The sequence below is a fragment of the Aotus nancymaae genome, unplaced genomic scaffold (assembly GCF_030222135.1).
Source record: "Aotus nancymaae isolate 86718 unplaced genomic scaffold, 86718_ANA_hifiasm-v0.15.2.pri h1tg000025l, whole genome shotgun sequence".
Taxonomy (NCBI): domain Eukaryota; kingdom Metazoa; phylum Chordata; class Mammalia; order Primates; family Aotidae; genus Aotus; species Aotus nancymaae.
In genome coordinates this window covers 14,268,124-14,285,828 of record NW_026988438.1, presented here as the reverse complement: position 1 = coordinate 14,285,828, position 17,705 = coordinate 14,268,124, and the positions used below count along the sequence as shown (strand labels likewise).

The 17,705-nt window shown below is 39.1% G+C and overlaps 1 protein-coding gene across 2 annotated transcripts in view; it reads right to left on the bottom strand.

The window, feature by feature from the left end:
- Nucleotides 1–12,602: 12,602 nt before the first annotated feature.
- Nucleotides 12,603–17,705, bottom strand: part of SLC25A13 (solute carrier family 25 member 13) — a 205,200-nt gene continuing 200,097 nt past the window's right edge. For both annotated transcript variants that reach the window (XM_012450767.2, XM_012450769.2), the window contains 3 exons: nucleotides 14,208–14,366; nucleotides 14,024–14,114; nucleotides 12,603–13,739 (listed from right to left, as the gene is read on the bottom strand). In XM_012450767.2, coding sequence (XP_012306190.1) covers nucleotides 13,553–13,739; nucleotides 14,024–14,114; nucleotides 14,208–14,366 — 437 coding nt within the window. In that variant the 3' untranslated portion in view covers nucleotides 12,603–13,552. The remainder of the gene's footprint in view (nucleotides 13,740–14,023; nucleotides 14,115–14,207; nucleotides 14,367–17,705) is intronic.

Here is a 17,705-nt window from a genome sequence, read left to right as displayed (position 1 = left end):
TATGTTTACTGTCCTGTGATTAACCCATTTGGTCATAATGGATTGATTATCCCCTTTTTATGTCATTGAGCTCAAATTGCTGATTTTTTTAAAGGATGTTTCTATCTCTGTTTACAAAGGAATATTGTTTTACACTTTTGTTTTGTTTTCGTTGCAATGCCTTCATATGATTTTGATGTTGTGGCAATGCAGTCCTCATAAAATGAATTAGAGAGTAATCATTTGCCTTCCATTTTCTCTAAGATTTTTGTAGAATTTCCATTATTTCTTCTTAAAATATTTGATAGAAATCAATAGTGAGGGCATCTAGGCTTGGATTTTTCTTTGGGAAAGATTGTAAACTAAGAATTCAAGTACTTAAATACAGGCATTCACATTCTTTCTTCTTCAGTGACTTTGGTAGGATATATCTTTCAAGGAATCTATTTCATCCATGTTGTTTCATTTATTAGCATAGATTTGTGCATAACATTCTCTTATCATCACTTTACAATCTGTGACTCTGTACTGATGTCCCTGCTTTAACTCCTGATAATGATTATGTGGGTTTTTTTTCCCTTCTTTTCTGTTTTTTTCTTTTTGCCATTTTTATTGATTTTTTTTTTGCTATCATCAATTTATTGTACATTTAAAAATAACTAAAAGAGTAAAACTGGATTGTTTGTAACACAAAGAAAGGATAAATGCTTCAGGAGATGAGTACTCCATTTCCCCTGATGTGATTATTACACATTGCATGCCTGTGTCAAAATATCTCAAGTACCCCATAAATATGTACACCTATGTACCTACAAAAATTAAAAATTAAAAGAGACAGAGTAAAAAAGAAGAGGAAGGAAAGAAACACCATCTGAAAAGGCAGAGATCCAGCATACAGAGAAGATGGGGCATTACAGACTTTACTTTCTATGTCCCTTCCTAAGTCATACGTTCACTCATGATTCAGTCATTTATCCAGTGCTTCTTTACACATCTCTTACTATGTTCCCTGTTCTCTTGTAGGTGCTGAGAATACAGTAGTATGCAAAAGGGACAAATCTTTTTGACTTCATGAAGCCTATGTTTTAATGGAGGGAGAAAAACAAGTAATTAAAATACGTAAGATGCCAGATGATGCAACAGTTTAGAAAGTAAAGGTCACTGTCAAAATGGGCATTGTGAGAAGAGTCTAACTAACTTAACATAGTTAATAGATAATAAAGAGCTTAATAAAGGTTAGTAATTAATAAAACAGTGCTTAAAGCACAAAGGATATGCTATGTCCTGGAGCTAGTAACAGGGAGAAGCTCTTAACATCTGACACCTGAAAATAAGGACTGGGAGAAGTTACTCAGAGAGGGGAGCTGAAGGGAGAGAGCTACCTGATAGTAGATTGTGGTCCTCACAAAAGGGAGGTAGCCAGCCGACTGTGGTGGCTCACGCCTGTAATCCCAGAACTTTGAGATGCCAAGGCATGTGGATCGCCTGAGGTTAGGAGTTCAAGACCAGCCTGGCCACTGGCCAACATGGTGAAACCGTCTCTATGGGGGGAAAAAAAAGCACAGGAAAAATTAGTTGGGCGTGGTGTGGCAGGTGCCTGTAGTCTCAGCTACTCAGGAGGCTGAGGCAAGAGAATCACTTGAACCTGGGAGACAGATAGAGGTTGCAGTGAGCCGAGATCGCACCACTGCACTCCAGCCTGAGTGACAGAGCGAGACTCCATCTCGAGAAAATAAAAAACAAACAAACAAACAAACAACAACAACAACAACAAAAAAAAAGGAGGCAGCCCACACTCAGGGACTTGGCAGGAGCGGAGCTGGGAGAATAAATTCCCAGCCTCTTTCTCTTCCCTCCCTGGATCTCCTGCTGCTGGCTTTTATTGGTCAGACCCGACAGGAAGCGGAAGGACAGCAGAGCTTGTTGATGGAGAGCATCCAGTCAGCCTCCTGGTGAACACGGCGGGGCTGAGAAGGTGCCAAGTGAATGTGGGGCTGGAACTGGAAGACATCCAGGGCAGACGACGGTAAGTGGCAAAGCCTTGGAGTAGCTGAGGAAGTGAGCTATGAGGGAATCTGAGGCAAGAGTACTTCAGGCAAGGGAACGCAGATGAAAAGGCTCTGAAACAATTCCCAAGGGCCTGGAATGGCGTCCAGCTGTTCTCTGCCTGTGAGCACCTGGGAGAGCCTCTTACGGTGTGAGTGAGGAGTGGTAGTGGGGTTCTATCTTTTGTGCCATGAGCCTGGAGAAAAATCCTTTGTCCTTTTGAAATGGCGTCATTTGTGTGGGATAATACTCGAGGTTCGTTGCCTTATGCCAAGGAAATAGAGGATGTGACACACACAAGGAGTGAGTTTAAGAGCAGAGGTTTAATAGGTAAAAGAGAAAAGCGTTCTCTCCTGCAGAGAGAGAGAGCGGCTCCCTAGTGGGTCTTCCAGTTTCGTGGGGAAATGCACGGTGTTTTATAGACGAGCTTGAGGATGTGGTGTCTGATTTACATGGATCTTTTTAAAGAATTAGATTTTGATTTTATTGTTTATCTTGATTATTTTCCTACTTTCTGTTTCATCAACTTCTGCTTTTCATTATTTTTTATCTTTTGCATCATTGGGATTTAACTTGCTCTTCTTTTTCTAGTTTGTTAAGGTGAAAAATTAGATAATTGATTTGAGACCTTTCATCTTTCTAATGTAAGCAGTTAATGGTATACATTTCTCTCTAAACACTACTGTAACTGCACTGTATCCATTTGTATATGTTGTGTTTTCATTTTCATTCAGTTCAGAATATTTCCTATTATTTCTTGTGATTTCTTATTTGCCCTATAGGTTGTATAGAAGTATGTGGTTTATTCTTCAAATATATGGAGAATTTCCAAAGTTCTTTCAGTTATTGATTTGTTTGATTCTCTTATAGTCAGAGAATATAATGTGTATAATTCCAATCATTTTAAGTTTATTGAGACTAGTTTTATGGCCCATATTACAGACTACCTTGATGAAATTTTATTTGTTCTTAAGAAGAATATGTATTTTGCAGTTGTTGGGTGGAGTATTCTAAAAATATGAATTAAGTCTATTATTTGATAAATGCGTTCAAGTCTTCTATATATGTACTAATTTTCTGCCTACTTTTTTTTTCTTTTTATGGACACAGGGTCTTGCTATGTTGCCAGACTTACCTCAAACTCCTGGACTCAAGCAATCCTCCTGTGTCGGCTTCCCAAAGTGCTAGGATTACAGGCATGAGCCACTGTGCCTAGCTATGCCTACTTGTTATATCAACTACTAGGAGCAGTGTGCTGGAATCTAGAAGTATAACTGTGGATCTTTTGGTTCTTTCAGTTCTATCACTTTTTGTTTTATGTATCTGAAGCTGTTATTAGGTGCCTACACATTGAGGATTTCATGTGTTTGCAATAAACTGACCCTTTATCAATATGAAATGCTGCTCTTTATTCCTGGTAATAGTCCTTTTGCTTAAATCTACTTTGGCTGTATCAGTATCGCTAACTCCAGCTCTTTATTTATAATTTGTGATTAGATAGTATAGCTTTTTCCATCAATTTGCTTTCAACTTATCTGTGTCTTTACATTTAAAGTTGGTTTCTTTAGGTAGCATATAGTTGTGTCTTACATTTTAAAATTGAATTTGATAATTTTTTCTTTTAATTAGGGTCTTAGGCCGTTTGTATTTAATGTCATTATCGATATGGTAAGGTGCACCTACTGTCTCGCTCTTTTTTATTTGCCCCTTTGTTCTTTTTTACCTCTTTCCCTGTCTTCACCTGGATTTTTAAGATTTCCACTTTTCCCCACTAATGTCTTATTAGCCAAATCTGTTTTATTTATTTTGTATTCTTATTATTAGTACCATTTGCTCTAGGGGTTTATAATATATAGTTTCTACTTATAATACTTTACCTTAAGATAATAGTATACCACTTCATGTATAGTTTAAGAACCTTTTCACATTATGCTTCCATTTCTCCCTCTTCTCCTTGTGTGATTGGTGCATTTTACTACTACATTTAGTATAAACCTCACAATATATAATTATTGATTTTTAAAGAGTCAATTACTTGTTTAAAGAAATTCCAAAACTAATTTAAAAAGTTGTTTTAAAAATTTACCCATTCTTCCCCACTGTGTCACTCTATTTCTTTGTATAGATCTACATTTATATCTGGTATTATTTCCTTCTGCCTAATGAACTATAGTTAACAACTCTTTAGAGTAATTTATCAGCAATGTGAATTCTCTTTTTTCTGTCTTATTTTGCTTCCATTTAAGAAAGATATTTTTACTGGGTATGTATTTCTTTGTTGACATTGTTTTTTCAGTTTCTTAAAGATATCACCCCATTGTTTTCTGCCTTATATACTTTCCAACTAAAAATCTTCTCTTACCATCTTTCTCTGGAGGTTTATAGGTCCTTTCTCCTCTGGCAACTTTTCAAATGTTCTGTTTATCACTGACTTTCATCATTTTCATTATGATATACATTGGTGCAGTTTTGTTTAAGTTTGTTTTTCTTGAGGTGCAGTGAGCTTCATAGATTTGTAGGTAGTTTTTCTTAAATTTGGAAATATTTCAGCTATCACTTCTTTAAATATTTCTGTTCTCCTTTTTTTCTGGAGTCACAGACACACATTACTACTTTATATTGTTCTTAAATGTTTTAAATATTTTTTTCCTTTTCTGCTTAATTTTGCAAAATTTCCTTTGCTGTGCCTTCGAGTTTACTAATCTTCATTTCTGCAATATCTACTATATTCTCACTCAGTTTCATCTCAGATATTGTAATTTCCTTTGCGTCTTTTATATCTTTCATTTCTCTACATACCACATTTCCCCTGCCTTCTTGACTATATGGATTATTTATAATAGGTGTCTTAATGGCCTTGCTGCTTTTTCCATCATATTTGATATCGGGGTCTGTTTCCATTGGTTGGTTTTTCACTTTGCTGCAGTTCATATTTTCTTTTTCTTTCTTTCTTTCTTTTTTTTTTTTTTTTTTGAGACAGAGTCTCGCTGTGTTACCTAGGTGGAGTGCAGAGGCGTGATTCCGGCTCACTGCAACCTCCACTTCCTGGGGTCAAGCAGTTCTCCTGCTTCATACTCCTGAGTAGCTGGGACTACAGGTGCCTGCCACCATGCTCAGCTAACTTTTGTATTTTTAGTAGAGTCGGGGTTTCATCATGTTGATCAGGCTAGTCTCCAACTCCTGACCTTAACTGATCCACCCACCTTAGCCTCCCAAAGTGCTGGGATTACAGGCCTGAGCCACTGCACCTGGCTACAGTTTATATTTTCTATCTTCTTTTTATGATTAGTGATTTTTTTTTTGTTAGATCTTTGGACATTGTAAATTTGGCATTGTACGCTATGCAATTTTGTTGTATTCTTTTAAATAGTACTGAATTTTGTTCTGACAGTTAAGCTACTTGGTTCGAATCAGTTGGATCCTGTCAAGTCTTTTTAAGCTTTAAGAACAAAGTAACTGGCTGGGCACATTAGCACACATCTGTAATCCCAGCACTTTGGGAGGACGAGGCAGGTGGCTCACCTGAGGTCAGGGGTTCGATACCAGCCTGGCCAATATGGTGAAACTGTCTCTACTAAAAATACAAAATATTAGTCTGGCATGGTAGCGGACACCTGTAATCCCAGCAATTAGGGAGGATGAGACCGGAGAATAGCTTGAACCCGGGAGGTGGAGGTTGCAATGAGCCAAGATCACGCCATTGCACTCCAGCCTGGGTGACAAAAGTGAGACTTCATTTCAAAAAAAACAAAAAACAGAGTAACTTTTATTTTAGGATGAATTTAGCCTTTTAATATCGAGACACTCTTCTGAGGATTGTTCTAACTGATGTTCTATATATTATGAGAACTTTGCACTCAGGCTGGTGCAAATACGAACTATTTCCCCCTTTGTGATCTCCAGAATTTTTCAGCTTCTTTTTCTCTAGTGGTTCTTTTCCAAGCTTTAGTTTCCTTTTACAAATGAATAGATCAATATTTGGCCAAAGAGTTGAGAACTCTGCAAAATTCCAGAGTTAGAAGCAGCTCTCTTCTGTTTGGTATTTTCTCTTACAAATTCTAACTATTGTGGTCTTCCTAATCTCTGATGTCCATCTTTTTAATTTGGGGAGATGGCCGATGGGCTCTTTGGGTTCTCCTCTGCACAATAGTGGGAAACTGCTTCCTGGCAGTAAGCTGGGGCAATGGTAGGTCTCACCTCTTTCCTTTATCTTGGAGTTCACAGTCTTATTTTGCATCATATCCAGTGATTGAAAACATTGTATTGTAGGGCCAGGTGTAGTGGCTCACACCTGTAATTCCATCACTCTGGGAGGCCGAGGCGGGAGGATTGTCTGTGCTCAAGAGTTCAAGACCGGTGGGGTGCAGTGGCTCATTTCTGTAATCTCAGCACTTTGGGAGGCTGAGACAGGCAGATCACGAGGTCAGGAGATCGAGACCATCCTGGCCAACAGGATGTTCCATCCCGTCTTTACTAAAATACAAAAATTACCTGGGCATGGTGGCGCCTGCCTGTAGTCCCAGCTACTCAGGAGGCTGAGCAAGGGGAATCACTTGAACCTGGAAGTTAGAGACAGCAGTGAGCAGAGATCACACCACTGCACTCCAGCCTGGTGACAGAGAAAGATTCCATCTCACAAAAAAAAAAAAAAAAAAAGAGTTCAAGACTAGCCTGGGCAACATGGCAAGACCCCAAAGACCCCATTGTATTGTATACTCTTGTCCAGTTTTCTAGTTTTCTCCTTGATTCCATCATGGCCAGATGCAGAAATCTGCCAAAGGTATAATTTTTAAGGCCAAAAGTAAACTAGAATTCAATGCCAATATTAAAGTATTTTGTTAATATTTACATTGGGGCTTTGAAGGTACATTGCATTTTTTTTAAGTTTATTTTAAAACAGGTTTGAAATAAAATATGGCAGGTATAACTTTTAACTTGTACCAAATACCATTATCATCATTTTAAATAATTTAGCCAGATACATATAGTGTTAGTAACCTTAGTCATTAAAACCAAATAAAGATACTTTCTAAATTGAATAAAAAGAAGGAATGACAAGCTTAATTTCAAGTACCAAAAAGAGACAGAATAGTCAGTGATATGGTTTGGCTGTGTCCCCACCCAAATCTCATCTTGAATTGTAGCTCTCATAATCTCCATGTGTGTGGGAGGGAGCTGGTGGGAAGTAATTGAGCCATGGGGGTGGGTTATCCTTTGCTGTTCTCAAGATAGTGAAAAAGTCTCACAAGATCTGATGGTTTTAGTAAGGCAGTTCCCGTGCGTATGCTCTTTTGCCTGCCTCCATGTTAAGACATGACTTTGCTTCTCCCTTGCCTTCTGTCATGATTGTGAGGCTCCCCCCAGCCATGTGGAACTGTGAGTCCGTGAAACCTCTTTTTCCTTATAATTACCCAGTCTCAGGTGTTTCTTCATAGCTGTATGAAAATGGACTAATACAGATGGTTCACTCTCACACGGGCTATTTAAAAAAGAAAAAAACTCACCTACTTTATGAATAGTGGCCAAAGGTTAAGTATGACCTGCTTCTTCAGTTAGGAAAAATAAGGTACATGTACTGTGTAGTAGGAAGGGAAAAGGCTGAGACTGAAAATCTACAGAAATCTCTACTTTTCATAACAAAAAAAGAGAAAAGAATTCAGTCAACACTGGCTTCACTTCTGCCTTCAGAAGAAAAAACAAATGCTTCAATTTTTTTTATCCCCACTTATTCATTTTTCTGATTTTACTGTAACAAGTAAGCCTTTTATAACAGTGGAGCTAGCTCGAATAAAGAGTTTATTATAAAAAATAGCCTCTTACATTAAGCAGCTAATTGTTAGGAGACACAAATTTTCAAATTGATAAAGCATATCTTACTACTTAGAACTTATGTAGGTAAATTCTGCTTCAGAAAAGAAGTTCATACTCTGAAATATACTACTCTTTTGAGAATAGAGGAAGAATGTTACATTTTAATGTTTTTATTTTTATTTTGCCCAAGAAGAATATGCGGTGAATATTTGGTGTGGGTCATTCAGTTATCTTTTCTCCTTCAGGTAACGGGGGCAAAGAGCAGCCAAAATGCAGTGGTTGGTACCCTCTCCTTTAACTTTAGGGGTAGCAGAAAACTTGGGAAGACAGTGAGACTTTTCCACCATTAGTGGTGATGGAGATTTCATGTCCAAAAGTAATTCCAGCAAATCCCACATTTTGTAAACTGTCTCCATTCCCTCCAGACACACTTTGAGGCCAAGTACCCATAGATATTTACTTTTTACTTGGTTTTCCATTATTTCCAACTTTTGTTGAACAACGAACGGCATTTTCTAATTACAGTAGAGATTTTTAAGATGGTCCAATTCAGTTCGCATCGTATCACGTTGCACTCTAACAGTTTGTAAATTTACCTCTGCTTTTTCCACGTTACCTTCCAGTTTTACACCCATGGGGCAGATATTTCAAGTTTACCTTAATCCTCTCTTTACTGACTTTAATAGGCTGTAAAATAGTTTTAAGAGGAATCTCAAAAGGCTTGTCAGGATTCACCTGGTCCTCAGGCCCTGGAATTCTTTGAGGTAGCAAATGCACTTACTATGGTAAGTAAACAAAGATCACCCTTCCCTTCTACTCTAAGCTAGAATGATACATCTGATACTGAAAACAGAGACAATAAGAAATCCTGGGCAAAGACTATTGTAAGAACATTCTGTATAGTTTGTTGAGAAACCCCTGGACGGAGGACAGAATGCCGTGAGACCTGGACTCAAATCTGAACTCCATCACTTGCTAGCTCAGAGACCGTGGGCAAGAAAATGAACTTGTCATGGTTTCCTCATTTGTAACACAGGGAAAAGAATAGGTAGTGCCTACCTTAAGGGTGATAAAGAGGATTAAATGAAATCATGCCTGTCATGTAGTAGCTCATATTTAATGAGTCCTTATTGGCCACAGAACTCTGGGGTTGGGGTTGAATTATCTGCTCCTTTCTCATTTGAATGCTGTCCAATAAGAGAGCAGAGCAAGAGCTGGGATAAGTAGCTAGGGATTGTGGAGGGGAATGAGAGAAGATAACAAATCATGTTTTCATCTCTTTTTATCAAGCTGTATTTCCCTTTCCCCATCCTATAGAAAAAAATAGACTGTAGCACACTTGCACTAGTCTGTTCTGGGAGCTTGAGTTCATTTTAAAATCTCTTAAAGAAATGCTCCACTGCAAAATGGAGCATCCTTTGAAGGGCCAGAGCCCTGTCCAAAGCAGTGGTGGGCACCGGAGCCTTGGTGGCCAGACCAGTATGCTGGGGGTATGTCTGTGACCCAGGAGAAGTGAGGTTCAGACAAGCACAATTACTGTGTCTTCTTAATTTTCCTTCTAAAGTTATTCGAGGGGACTGTGGTTTTGCTTTGAGCAAAACCCCCTTAATGGCCGGGAATCTAAAAGCAAACAACATTATTTTATTAGGTTACCCTAGCAGATGAAAGCAGAGTGTTCCATTTGGACTTTTTTTGGAGTCAATTAATGCATTAGCTAAAAACAAACCCTTTTAAAAGAGAATTCCCGTTGGCTTCAGCAGCTTCCAAGGGAAAGCTTCAGAAACACAGAGGTGAGCTGTAAACAAGTAATACATTCATTGATAAGACACCTATTGTACTAATACATTTTAACTCGTGCTGGAATGTAAAACTCATCTCAAAGGATATGATTTTTTTAAAGCTTTATATTTAATCATGACCAGGGAATTTAAATTTATGTTATAGTTTATATGACAGTTCCTGACTCAACTAAGACCAATTTTAAATAGCTCTAGTTGTTTTAATAAAATATTTATTTATGACTTGTAAATTATCAATACATAAAACTGTGATTATTTTCAGTCATGGTTTTAACTCCAGCAGCAGAAAAGGCCTGTAAAGTAGGAAAATAATGGAGATTACTCATTGGGAAAAAATACATTTCTCAAAAATTCATCCATTCATCCATCCTTCAAATTAATAACTAGGAGCCTACTAAGAGAATTAGACACACAATCTCAACCATCATGGATCCCAATCTGGATTTTCAAGCTGCAGACTACCACTGTTTTAAGAGATGGAGGTGACAATGCTGTTAGATGCCTCAGACATTAAAATGAAGCCATGAACTCCCCGTGGTCTTCCTAACATAATCTTTGATGGGGGTTATTCCTCAAATGTAAAACCAAAGGCACAGACCCCTCTGTGGGCAGTACCGTTTGTGGAAAGAACAGTTCACTGCTCTGACCAGGGAACGTGTCTCTTAAAAATCTTTGGAAAAATACACATCCTGAAAGCATTTGATTACCCTGAATTGAAAATGGGATTTTGCTCAGTGGCAAGGATACAAATTCATCCCCACAAGTATGCCTTCTGCGGTAAAAGGCACATGATGACTTTTAGGGACAGTTTATTTGGAAGGTTGATAAATGGGGCCACAAGACAGAATTCATCAAATTTCGTTGTTAAGATCTCCCTCCCTCTACCTGAAGCATTCCAGCATGACTTGCATTCTGAATACCTAGTTGGAGGAGATTATAGTTTCAAGCACCATTTGTTCCCGTTTTGATTCCCCGCTTACTGGATTATATGCTGTTAAACATTTCCAGAAGACTGTCAAAATGTAAGCATCCTGAGGTTTGCATAGGCCACACCATTAAATAACATATAAGCACAACATTTTAAACATTGTTTTCCAGCAATAGTAAATATTTTAGCTAAGTAGAAACTAAAGCTTGAAATGCAATAAGCACTTAAATGACTCCTTTCTGTGCCAGAATTATTATTTTCCCCTGTGCGACCCTGGCTTCTGGGATTAAGGCAACCCCAGGGAGCTCAGCAAATGGTTGTGGGTTACGAGGTGTAGCAGGAGCTTGGCGACAGCATGCCACCCAGCCTCAAGAAACCCAGCCATGACTGGAACCCAAGAATCAGTGTGTTCACTTTGTGGTCAGCTTCACATTTTTTCCCCTCCTTGAAAAAAAAAAAAGCTGCTATGAAAGTCAGATCTCTCTCTCACCCACCCCAAGGAATCATGCGGTGGACCAGGAGCAGAGCGGAGACTCTGGGGTGGGCAGAGCAGGGGAGGCTGCTCCCCTCAGGTGGGCAGACAGGCAGGCATGCAGGCATGTGGGCATGCAGGAGTTACCACCTTTAGTTCCTCATCCCTACGGAGGGAAACGACTCACAGCACCGACAGCAGCCACACCACTGACGACAACAATGGATTGTGCTGTCACTAGAAAGAAGGGAAACCCAGAACAAACTTTACAGTGGTTTTCACCACACGGTGATTGCAGTCCTGTTCAAGGCATGTCACAGTCACACCACCCACTGAGCAGAACGCAGAGGGAAATTAGGCTTCCTTCAAAGTCTCCCTAAACGAATAAGGCAAGGATTTTAAGGAAACACAGACCTGTGGCCCTACCTCCACTGGCTTCCTGGGGTCCCTGGCTTCTTAGACACTAAAGAGAATCGTTCTCAGTGACTGGCAAGTCTAAGTGAAGCCAGAATGCTCTCTCATTAAGTGCAACTGCTCTTCAAGAGGCAGGCAGGGCAATGGTGAATTTATGAGATTTTTGGTCAGTGTTTTTACTGTGAAAACTTGATCTTCCAAAAAATCTCAAGCAAGTGAAGAAAAGGAATGCAGAGATGCAGGGACTTTTCTCCACATTCCAAAAACCAAAGCTGTCATGTTTTGTTATGATAACACCATCCACATTTCTAAGACGTATTTGGAGTTCTGTGACTGGTCTCTGAGATTATTATATAGATATTGATAACTTATCACACTGAATTGGGGAAGGGGATTCCTTCTTGGGTTTTTCAAATAGTCACGGAAGAAGCCATGTATGTTATCTGACCTGTTTCTAGTGAGGAAGACAAAGCTCTTCCCTCCTGATCCCTGTCTAAAAAAAAAAAAAATCATCCACTTATGGCTGGTATTGACTCATTCCAATTTTAAACTGTAATTTCAAATATCAGCCTGTTGACTTACAGAAACAGAGACCAAAAAATGGCTGTCTGCTATGGAGAAACCTTTGGAGACTCAATATGTTCATACAGACTGCCAATAGATTAATCAGTAGACTCTCTGGAAGCAGGACCACAGTCTAAGAATAGCCCTAAATTCTGTTCAAGACTAGCTTCTCTCCCCAAATCATTACAGTGCTAGCCAAATATTAGCAAATGTTAGATGTAGTGGTATATCGTTTTGGTGTGTGCAAAGTCAGACTGGATTAGAAAATACAATTGTCATTTCATACCAGTTTTCATGGCTAACTTCTACTAAAACTATGTGACTTTCATCATCATGATAAACTGCTGAAAGTGCTGGAAATGATTAGAACAAAGGTATCAGTTTGCTAGTTCTTTGCTTATCTATGGTTAAATATAGTTTCTTATACTCACTTTGAACCATGAAAATGAGGGAACACATTACCTTGAAAGATACTGAGGATATATCCATGCCAATATGAATAAAATTCCCCTGAAAACAACACTTAGGCCAATAATGACAATTACTGTAGCCTCTCACCATGCAACGTGCACAACAGCAAACAACTCAATCACTTTACAAATAGTTTATTTCCACCTTCACAGACTCATGCGCCTCTGACCATCATGCAAGGCACCATGGATTAAATACTTGTATCAGAATATATCTGTCTTACATGATTCAAGATAAAGTGGATTTTAAAAGCAAATGGGTGCCAGTGATGGGGAGATGAGGGGAATGGGGCAGACAGCAATAAGGTAACTTGCATTTTTCAAGAGTGTTTATTAAAATAGGCAGTAATCAGTACATGTGCATCACATGAGCAGTTTTTCAAAATTAGCATTTCCAGGAGAGGGGCTACATCTCAGTGTTTCTGTCTGTAAAATAAAATGCCAAAAGTACTTCCCTAAAATACAAAGGCATTTCCCTAGTAGTCTTGGTACCAGTAACAGAATATGATTACTAAACATCTTCAATGTGGTTTTCATTACAAAGAAGCATGTTTCACATAAAACCTTCATAATATAATCCAGAGACAGAATTTGTGCCAGGCTGAATATTTCTGACATATATTTTTTCATTTCTTCCAGTGTTTTTTATTCTTATAAACATGCAACCAGCTTCCTACCAGTTTAAAACACACACACAGAATACTGCTCGGAGCTCCATGATTGCCTTACAGTAGCCTCTCTGGGACTACAATCCTAGTTCAAGGAGGGGAGAAGTAATTTCCATTCTGACTTGCTCCTTTCCCCAAATCATGTTAGTGTTGACCAAATCCCAGCAATTGTCAGATACAAAGGTTTCCGGGAAGAGGGCCAAAGAATAATTATGAATAATTTTACAATGATCTGGTTAAGAAAACACACAGAAAATAAATGATTTCACATGATAAAAAGCCTGGGCTTGAATCTGAACAGGAGATGGATGTGAAAGGGATGAAGCATTGCTTCACTCCCCGGAGGGATGTTCTTTAGTGTAGTACCCACAAGAAGACAGCACGATCTCAGGGTGGTCTTCCTATGGGCCTCCACCAACAGCCTTTGAGGTAGATGCTGACGGCTTGAAGAGAGGTAGGTAAAGTCCAAATTTATTTTCAATCCCTGCAAATGTTGCAACTGCCAGTTTGTAGCCCCCAACGTGATCAGGATTCGGGGCAGGCAGGTTGATCCTGGATTTAGGAACTGGCTCTGATCCCATGGGTTTTCTAAAAGAAGAGAAAACAGAGTGAGAAGCTGAGTTTTGTGTTTGTTTTGTTTTTAACTTGATAAAAATAACATTCAAAAAGCTGTTCAAATATGTAACGTAAAGGAGTTGATACATTCTAATCAGTTGTATGTTTCCCTTGGAAATGACCTTGTTAACATGGTTTCGACATTTCCCTAAATCTCTTCTGTTTTATTATAGAGACTAGACTAATGTACCTTTCTCCATGACAACAGAGTATTAGAAGCAGCCAAACTTTGGCAGCAGATTTAGCATGATACTTACACTCCTCCAAAATCAATGTAGAACCATCGTTGTAGCAATTCGTAAGTCAGCAAAGTTACGCCAAACTGGGGTGAAGATCGAAATACACGAGCTTTAAAAAAATGGGGAAATCACAGATATAATTAGATTTTTAAAAAATTTACCTGATACCAAAGGGTTAGTTAAGAACAAATTATTTCCATACCACCAGCTCCTTTCCACAGAGCTTTTGGGCCTTCCTCCCGCAGGATCTTTCTAAAGCAGTCTATCACTCCGCTGTAAGTGGTCTGGCCAGCCCGGGCAGCCACCTGTAATCTCGTCTTGATAACATCAGCAGGGGTCACTAAAGATGCCGCAGGCATACCTGTAGGAGAGACACAACACCATCTCAGTCTGGTCACATTCTCACTATATAAAAATAACTGTGCTTTGAACTGCTGGCCGTGGAAAGAAAGTTAAAAATCCGATGCAATAAAATGCCTATTTCGCTGTCCTCCATGGGAGGGGAGCACAACTGTGACTCTCCTGTGTGCAGGGATGGCTGCTCCTACACCCTCCCCACCCGACACACACCTTCCCTTCCCACATCACTCAGCCTTCGTCTCCTTTGTTTCTATTCCTAAATCTTTAAATATTTTTAAGAAATTGTTTATCAATAACACGACTTCAAGTGGTTGAGAATAAGTGGAGAAAGCGGTTTCTCTTTTCTTTTTTTTTCCTTCCTGTTGAAATCAAAAACTTGCAAAGTTATTAGGTCCGATTTTTCAGAGGTGAAGCTAGTTATGTGTTTCCTCTTCATGGTCTTATGTGGCTGCTGGCAGTGACAGGAGGTGCTTTCTCTCACACATTCAACCACCCCCTACTCTCCAAACCCCAACCTCTCCAGTTACACCAGAAAAAGACTTTACTGATAGCTGAAAAAACACTGTGTGTGTGTTGCGGGGTGGGAGGTGGAGGTTGTGGGGAGGGGGTGAAATTGGGAGGAGGAGACTCCTACAGATAACACTTAAGGATTTCTTTTTCCTAAGACTGACATCTCCAGAAAAATATTTGACAGAGAGCTTAAAATTTATACTGGCTCATAATCAATGAAAAAGGAACAACAACAACAGAAAACCCTCCCAAAGTTACCAATGGGAAATTTTTCTACAGTCGCTGTATCCAAAATGGGGCAGCCCATGTTTAGATTTTTTAAAAGCGAGACTGTACTCAGAAGACACTGTCTCTTATGGTTTTATTACTTTTCCATTATGAACCTATTCCAAACCAAATTGGTCAAATGCAGATGCATAAATCTCCTTTGCTTTTTTTAAGGCTTAATAATTCTGTAAGAATTTCTGTCCAAACCAACATGGTCTGGCTCACAACTACATTTCATCCTTCTAACAGACAGCTTTAAAGTTACAGTGAGTTGGGGGGGGGGTGTAAATCTGCATACTACATGCTTGCATTTATATTACTCAAGGAGAATCTCTTCCAGCTTTATCTAGCTCCTCAAACATTAACCTCAAGAGATTTTATAAAATGCGTCACAATTCTGCATGCAAAAAGCTCACTTTATTATATTGAATGCTTCACTGGATAAGTCATACTGAAATTTCTATTCGTTTGTAGGAATTATTCTAACTTTGGGCCAGGAATTTATCCTCCAACATAATGGAAGGAAACATGAAAAATGCTTAGAAACCCACTGTGTTCACACCACTGATTTTGTTTTACTTCCTGGTTTAGAAAGAGTTTAGCAAGACAGACTGCTTTAGACATGCAATAAAATCCGCCTTGCAATGGTGGGCAGGCATGTCACAGTGTGACTGTGAAAGACATAAAAGCAATAAAATGGGCAAAACGTTCCCTTCGGCTAGGGTACTTTTCATAAACTGTTCTTTGTTATGAAAACAGAGATATTGAGGGTGGAGGGAGCAGGTATGAAAGAGCACTGATTAGTGGAATACAAAAATGTCAAAAGAAACAGATATGCCACCTAGTAAGTTGCCTGGCAAAACTGATAGGAGTTGTGGGGGCTGTTGGAATATGGCAACTTGAACATAACTCCCATCGTCTCCATTGTCAGCTCCCATTTCTCCTAAGCAGGTATCTGGTAGGGCCTAAAAGGAATTGTGGATCTCTTGGTGGACAGGAGATTTCCAGTGTGGGGATTTGCTAAGTTAACCTGGAGAACTGCACCAGGCTGCCTTAAAGGAAGGCCAGGAAAGCAGCAGATACTGGCAAGAGCTTGGACACCAGAGAGCTGCTGATTTTGGGGGACAGGGTTGGCAGGGACGCCTGGCAGATCTGCCTGCTCTCTTCTGATTCCAAAAGGCTAAGACAGTGCTGATCAAGTGGTCTGAATTTTCTCTATTCCTAAAGACAGGGGAGCAAGAGGAGACTGGGAAATGAGATGCTTTGTCTGGGTCCCTCAGCAGGAAAGGGACTGGTAGCCGGCTTGATTCTTCAATGACAAGACAAATACAGAGACCCGGGGGTCGTCCACCACCTCTGTGACAAGAGGTGGGGCATGTCTCAACCAATTAAAAAATTATAAGTCTTCAAAGGGGACCTAGCTAGAGTAGAATATCATTTACAATAAAAAGAAAACATGACTGGCACAATACAGCTTTAGGGCACAAGTCACTGTTAATTTTTATAAATATCCCATTTGTATTTATAAGAAAAGTGCTTTTCTTTTTATTGAATACAAAGGTTAATATCTATTCATTTTGGATCGAGGCTGTTTTCCAAATCCCCTTTGCATCTCTATCTATATTATCTACTTCATATGTCAGCTTCTAAAAGCAGTGTGATACAGTTTTTCATTAGGGATGAGAAAATATCACATTTTCTTCATACTTTTAAGCTGAGAGAAGACAATATATATTGATATTACATAGAAGTTGATGGCATCTTCAGACAGTGAATTTTATCTTTTATAAAATATGCCTCTGTGCTTCTAAACACTATTTTGAAACCCTGTGTTCCATTTAGGATGGCATTAATATTGTTACTTGCTTATTGTTGATATTTGTCTGGGACATATTTTTCAATCAGTTGTCTTTCAATCTTTCTATGTCACTGTTTTCTGAAACTTCTTATGACTAGATTTTCTTTCAAAACTCATCTCAAAGTGTTTGTTATTACTAGGGGTACTGAATTCATTTACAGTGCTTGTGGCTATTAGACTTATTTCTGCCATCCTATGCTATTTTTTCTGCTTCCAGTTATTTCCCTTTTGATCCCCACCGCTTCCCTGACTAAATATAAACGTTACATGCATTTGTGACATAGGTGTACATTTACAACGTGTGGAATGAATTAGCATTTGCATCCTCCAGCAAGGAGAGGACTTTGACGCACTGGCACTTCTGTCCTTCGTCAGCCTCCCCAAAACCAACCATTCTTGCACGAACACATAAGTCAGCAATGAAGGAGACGTACCACAGGTTTAACTTCTATTTGCTGTTTCATATATCCCATCCCACATTTTCTTCCTTTTTAAATTCAATTTTTAATTGCTTCAGAGAAGGTCTGTTGGGAAGAAAGCTTTGAGTCCTGGCATATGAAAAACTAACTTTAGATTTGCCCTCCCGCTCCTGTGTGTTACTGTGCCCAGGAATGTAATTACCACTCAAGGCATCTTATCCTTGGGATTTTGATACAGATAAGAAGAAGAGAAGTCAATCTTCTACTACTGATTTGTTTTCCACTC